Here is a 6,628-nt window from a genome sequence, read left to right as displayed (position 1 = left end):
CAAGCTAATTCAGTTTATAATTCACATTTCGGAATTTAACACGATTTAGTTTTCGTTAGTTGAAGAAGAAATAATCAAAAGGAATAAAAATAGGCCACGTTGAATACTGCTGTCTGGTCATTTTTCAATAATTCTTTGACACAATGTGCTCTTATTAGCACCAGAGTGACTAAAAATATACTTCTGCAACATCTGTTATATGCACATGTGGATGCACGTGTATGTAGGATAAATGTTTGACATGTAAAACATATTCATTGGAAACAGGAAACAAACTTCCATCTTCATGCAGGACTCTCATCATGTGAGCTGTCAATCAAAACACACTCCTTCATGTATGAGGTTACAGGTTTCAGAATAACACAGCGACTGAATCTCGAGTAACGTTTTGATGGAGTTCTCCAGTGACCAACTGTTTAAAGAAAGGCCTCGGAGGCGAGTGTTTCCTTTCAGTTGCCATCAGCTCTCTTTTTTACAGTATGATTAATTAGGGTTATTACTTAACTGCCGTGTTACCTTACATCGCAGAGATGGAGCCCATCGGTTTCGCTCAGATGCCAGAGGATTGGTTGAGTTTTATGAATGCTGGGGAACTCGTGAACAGGACAGAGATGCGCAATTATAGTCATTACCTCATCAATGAGTGACAGGATCAAAGCTGTTCTCACTGTGACTCTAGTCTATGGAGATTACTGCTTGTAGCCTACTATAAAAGCCTGGACACACTATATATATTATTATTGTTATTACTACAATTTAAAATAATGGTTTTCTGTTTTAATTTTTAAATAGCATTTATTTATGTGATGCAAAGCTGAAATTTCATCAGCCATTACTCCAGTCTTCAGTATCACATGGTATATACAGTTTATAATAACAATATGTACAACATGAGAGATGAGAATTATGAGTTATGAACAAAATCGAGTGCAGATTTCGATCACAGTATGTTTATAGAAGCCTATAATACATAAATCAACAGTAAAACAAAATGTAAAAATGGCAAAAATTTAAAAAGTAGGCCTACGTAAAATGTGAAATTAACAAACAAGTGTTTTTGGTCAAAACACTGTAACTGAACTGCATAAAATAGCAACTTTAAAAAAACTGCGACCTGGCATTTATAAAAAATATTAAAACGATTAATGTTCAAGTTGCATCTTTCAGTTAAAATCTGTATTACTGATGTTCTCTAGTTAACTGAAGAACTATTAGAACAGTATTAGGAAGTTGGCATTGGGATTTTATTTTGGTGGAACGAATTCACTAAACAAATATTTTAAGAGGGGTTTGAACTACGTTTGAAACAAAACCTACATTTTTTAATTTCCACTCAAACACTAATACTGAGATTAATGTAATATGTGTAATTACAAATATATTCAAATAGTTGACACATTTCAATGGATATAACATTACATTAAATTCTTTTTTAGTTTATTATAAATGCGTTTGGCTGTAAGACAATAGAAGTATAGGCTACTTATGAAATTACATATAGCTATGTTTTAAGATGTATACTTTACATGTAAAAAAAATGTAGGCCTTCTCTTAATTTTCACAATTTGTATTTCATATAAATGAATACATAAATTTGAAGTATAATACATTTTCATTTAATTGCAAATAACATTCCATTAAGTGTCCGCACAACATTATCAAATCACACTTAAATAGTCTTTTAAAAGAGGCTATATTATATCCGTAAAAAGAACCTGTAAAAGTGTTTTAAAGCGTAATTCTTTATCGCATGGCCATTCATGAAGCACACCGAGTCGAAAATTGAACGAGCAATAAATATGAATGATGATCTTCTGCACTCTGTCTCCACTGAATAATTCGCTCTATAATGAGCCACAACTGTATTACAACGGAGACGTGGTGATTATATATTTTTTTATAATTTTATTGTTTCGTAATTTATTTAATTATAACTAATTAATTAAGAACATTTAATTTGAAGATGTGTGTTATATTTTTATTATAAACGAGGGAAAATTGTCGTCACGTCTACGCTGTAAAATAATGAATAACCCAACGCGCCATTACATATGCCTATAATTAAATAAATGATTGAAATGAAACATGAAATGCTTAATACGGTTTGAATAAGTATAGGCCACTGAATAAAGGCCGGTCGCTGTCTTGATGGACTGAAGCTGATCGTCTGAACCTCACTCAAGCATGTGAGGCTGGCGCCAGAGACTACATCAGGTGTTGGGTTACTGTTTGTTGTGGCCTGTGTACACTAATAGGCCTGTTGGATGTCACTGTCGGCGTCACCTTTTCGGACATCCACTTTGCTTCAGCGAAGCACAAACCAATTGACCCGCATGGTTTCAGGAGGGTGAATGGAAAGAGAACATATGAACACTGCAGTAATTACTAACATGTTTGTATAATATTAAGTTATTTAACCAGATATCGTAGCCTATATTACATGATAAATACAACAGCTTAAATTAATGCATTATTAAAACGACTAAACGAAATGCCTATGCCACACAAATGAATAATATCGTTATCTGTAAGGGTTTTGACACTGAATTTCGAATGGTTCTCATGTGATTTTGTTTCCCCCTAAGACAGTGATTGAATTATGAATGCGTCTTAAAATATTCCAGACCATGTCATATCATGGCAATTGAATTTCTTAGCAGATCCGTAACGTTTCATTGAAAAGTATTAAAAATACTAGCAGCTATATGAATTACCTATAACACTGGACTATATCAGTTAATACTCTTGGCTAATAATAGTATCAACTAAATCCCAAAATAATGTTGAGACTATAAGCCAGAACACCTTCATTCTTTAACATTCCGAATGAATCGACTCACATCCCACGTGTTCCATTCCCACATGGATTTATTTCTAGCCTTTAATACATTAAAGTTCGTTTTTGTAACCTAATCAGGCTTAATCATATTAAGTAGCCTAACATTGATTGAAATAAGTTACCGGTTATTTAAATGTTAATAGGCTACCTGTAGCTTAGGTAAGCCCACTTGACAAAATAGTGTGGACTCGCCTTTAAATTGCACATTAAATGGCATTTCAATCTCAACGATCCTCTATCGGAGACTTTTAAACAAGCTGTTGTGAGTTGGACCAGGTGATGATGGGACGCACAGAATGGGAGGGGTCAGTCTGAGATAAGGACGCTGTGTATTAGATAAGAGCACTTCTCTCCGCACCTTCAACAGCGGAAAGAGGAAGACAGGGGCAATTCTTCATCTAGAGCTGCTTCTGCGAGGACAAACAACAGCGATACGCCCAGAAGAATTCACTGCGTCGGACCATACCTGTGGACACCTGTAGGAACTTTACAAAGTCAACTGATGTCGCTTTGCGTTTGAGCAGGTGAAACGAAGAAGCTTTCTTCCACCTTTCTTCAAGGACACACACAAATCTGTCGAGCGATGCTTCCGAGTCCCGTAACCTCGACTCCGTTTTCGGTGAAGGACATCCTCAAACTGGAACAGCAACACGATCTGAACCCTCACGCACTGATGGGCGTCGAGCAGGAGTCGCTTCATCTTCAGTGTATTCAGAGCACCCTGAGCCGGAGCCTGGATCTGCTCTACAGCCCCGAGAACCACAGCACGGGCACGGGCACGGGCACGGGCGCGGGCACGGGGGAGCAGCTCAACTCACACGAGTTCGAAACGCTCAGGAGCTCCTGCGGATCTCCAACCGAGGAGGACATGGATCCAGGCGAAGACACAAGTAGGATATTTATAGCAAGTATGATTTAACAAGTAGGATATTTATAGTTATTTTGTACAGCTCCAATTGACTTCTTTCAATTGATGCACTCAAAAAATGTGAATTAATAGTAAAAATTCATCAAATTGAATGGAAGAATCCATATTCATATTAGGCTACGAATTAAGAATGTTAAACGAGTAACACAATTAGAGCTTAATAAAACATTTTGTATAAATCTCAATGAAACGACAAGGGAATCGCTTATTTAGTTTGTGTGATTCGTATTCATAAATGTAAACATAAATTCAACGTAAAAAAAATAAAAAAAATAAACGTAGGATAAATATGTTTAAATTTACGTTTAAGATTTATACTAAATGTTTTATTAATCTCTCTTTCTACTCATTTAAAATTCTTAATTCATAGTATGAATAATATGTAATGGTTATTCAATTCAACTTGATGAAATTTTTAATTAAATGCGTAAATCCCGAATAAAAAGCTTACATTTCTTTTATGCACATATCGGGTTTAGGAAAGGGTTTTGGGCTCAAAAAGGGAGCTTTCAAAAGGCTAACTATAATATACTGTCAAATCTTTGCAAGTTGAAGGATTTAGGGAATTTGTTTTTTACAACCCAAAAAATATATTTCACAGTCTGATGCCTATTCCACTATTTTTTAAAGTCAGTTTAACGTAATTTAAGTTGAGATGACTTTTTTTTTTAAATACAATCAACTTGGATGTATAAGGCAGCAACTTTATTTTGCAGTAGGCCTACTGACAGTTCTGTAGGCAGAATTCTTGTAAAGTAGGACACAATTATCCTGAATTAACCTTACTTAAAAAACGGTAACCCTTTAGTTTAGGGTCCAATTCTCACTATTAAATTGCTTATTGGCACATATAGGATATTGGCTGTTTATTAGCCTATACTTATAAAGCACATATTAATGTCTTATTCTGCATGACCCAATTCCTACCCAATACCTAAATTTAGAACTTTTAATAAGCAGTAATTCGAGTTTATTGTGGCAAGAGTCTTAGTTAATAGTTATTTATTAGTGAGAACCTAAAAGTGTGACCTAAAACAGATTATTAGCACTAGCCTATTTGTTGTTGTATTTATTGATCCTCTTCATTCAGTGCATTTCACATTGCATTTATACGCAGAATATATTATTATTATTATTTCAATTTTTAGGCCTGTGTCCATTTGAAGACTCCAGTTATAAAGAGGAAGCACCCCGGGAGAAGCCAAAGCAGAGGCAGCGCCGGAAACCTCGAGTGCTCTTCTCTCAAACTCAAGTGTTCGAGCTGGAAAGACGCTTCAAGCAGCAGAGATACCTGTCCGCACCCGAGCGAGACCACCTGGCTCATGTCCTGAAGCTCACCTCCACACAGGTCAAAATATGGTTCCAGAACCGGAGGTACAAGTGTAAGAGACAGCGACAGGACAGGAGCCTGGAGCTGTCCGGCCCGCGGAGGGTTGCGGTGCCCGTGCTGGTGCGCGATGGAAAACCCTGTCACGGAGCTCCTTACAATGTCTCTGTATCATATCCCTACAATAACTATTACAACAGCTATGGAAATAACCCATACCACTGTAACTTCACCTCTGTACCCTCGTTTGCCAACACAAGTCAAATACCGAACCACTTTGTGGATATGAATCTGACGACGGGAAGTGTGGATGGGATCAGAACTTGGTGAGACATGGCATCTGTCCTAAAAGAGAAGATTTTTGGATTAAGACTATATTTATCCGAGTGGCACTGCTGAAAAACGCTGAGGAGAAAACACTGTCATTGTTGTCTGATTTTATAAATATATTTTTTGTTTTTATATCAGTGGTTTACAAAACAAACAACACCAAATAAATATTTAATAACAGTATGCTTCATGGAGATTTTGTCATGCTTGTATTTAGAGCCATTTTGAGATTTTTCAAGAAAGCTAAATTTTATCTGAAATATATTATCGTGAGGCTGTGTTGATTGTTATTGGCGTATCCCTGAAATGGGTTGGTCTATTATAGGAAAATGTTTGTCTGTGAGTTCAAATGTGACTGTTAAATTAAATCAGAAAAAGTGATTACAGCTTTTGATAAGGCAAGTTTGTCCTTAAAATATTAGGCAGCAGCTAAACTAGTTCAAGTGGATTTTTGTTTTACACCGAAAGAAAAACCAGCGGATTTCTGGAACATAACTCAATAAATTCAAATGTCAATCCAACGTGGGAATTTATTTGGACTATTTGATTTTAGGTAACACAAGAAACAAGAAAGGTTGCAGACCGCAGGGTTCGCTGTACAAAGTGAAAATTGTCAGTTTCAGAGTTATTTTTTATTATTATTATTATTCGCTGCCGCTGGTATAACCCAATGACGTCAGGTTCATTCTGTCATATTAAATATTTTAGAGTAACAAGAAAGAAAGAAAGAAAGAAAGAAAGAAAGAAAGAAAGAAAGAAAGAAAGAAAGAAAGAAAGAAAGAAAGTTTATAGATGCATATAAAACAATGCTGCTTGAAAAAAAAAACATTTTACTTTTTATTACCCTAACATTTAAAAAAAAATTGATATCCTAACGGTGGTTCTGTCATTTTATATATTTTTTGTATAGGATTTGAGAGGTAGGCCTATTGTATCTCAGCAATATTTTGTGTGCGTAAAAAATGTTACTTTACAAATTAATATTAGTCAACACAAATATATTTTAAGATTTAATGTTAGTCAAATCGATTAAAAAAGTGATAAACCCAAAGTTAAGCAAGACGCTGCAATTCGCTGTAACGTCGTGAACTAAACCAATTCAATTATCTCCCAATCTTAACGCGTTCCAATGAGCTTGTCATTACACTCACATTAGCCAAACAGATCCAACAATTGAAGAGTCGTGATAAGTCAGATAGCCAGG

General features: G+C 35.5%; 1 protein-coding gene across 2 annotated transcripts; it reads left to right on the top strand.

Annotated features, from left to right (window-relative positions):
• The first annotated feature begins 3,198 nt into the window (after positions 1 to 3,198).
• nkx2.7 (NK2 transcription factor related 7) lies at positions 3,199 to 5,601 on the top strand. 2 transcript variants are annotated; one of them, XM_077222984.1, is made up of 2 exons: positions 3,199 to 3,729; positions 4,916 to 5,601. In XM_077222984.1, the coding sequence occupies exons 1-2, from the start codon at positions 3,423 to 3,425 to the stop codon at positions 5,422 to 5,424; spliced, it is 816 nt and encodes a 271-aa protein (XP_077079099.1). In that variant the 5' UTR covers positions 3,199 to 3,422; the 3' UTR covers positions 5,425 to 5,601. The 2 variants fall into 2 exon arrangements, with proteins under 2 accessions (XP_077079099.1, XP_077079098.1); XM_077222983.1 differs by having other exon boundaries at positions 3,199 to 3,747; positions 4,916 to 5,595.
• The last annotated feature ends 1,027 nt before the right edge of the window (positions 5,602 to 6,628 follow it).

Source organism: Siphateles boraxobius, unplaced genomic scaffold (assembly GCF_051911475.1).
Source record: "Siphateles boraxobius isolate OS27281-9 unplaced genomic scaffold, OSU_SipBor_1 9, whole genome shotgun sequence".
NCBI classification, from domain to species: Eukaryota; Metazoa; Chordata; class Actinopteri; order Cypriniformes; family Leuciscidae; genus Siphateles; species Siphateles boraxobius.
Note: the sequence above shows the minus strand (reverse complement) of the source record. Positions and strands in the feature narration are given on the sequence as shown.

Coding starts and splice junctions, on each gene's coding strand:
- nkx2.7 (XM_077222983.1), top strand. CDS start 3,423: ATGCTTCCGAGTCCCGTAACCTCGACTCCGTTTTCGGTGAAGGACATC. Junction 3,748..4,915: donor AAGTAGGATATTTATAGCAA/GTATGATTTAAC, acceptor TTCAATTTTTAG/GCCTGTGTCCATTTGAAGAC.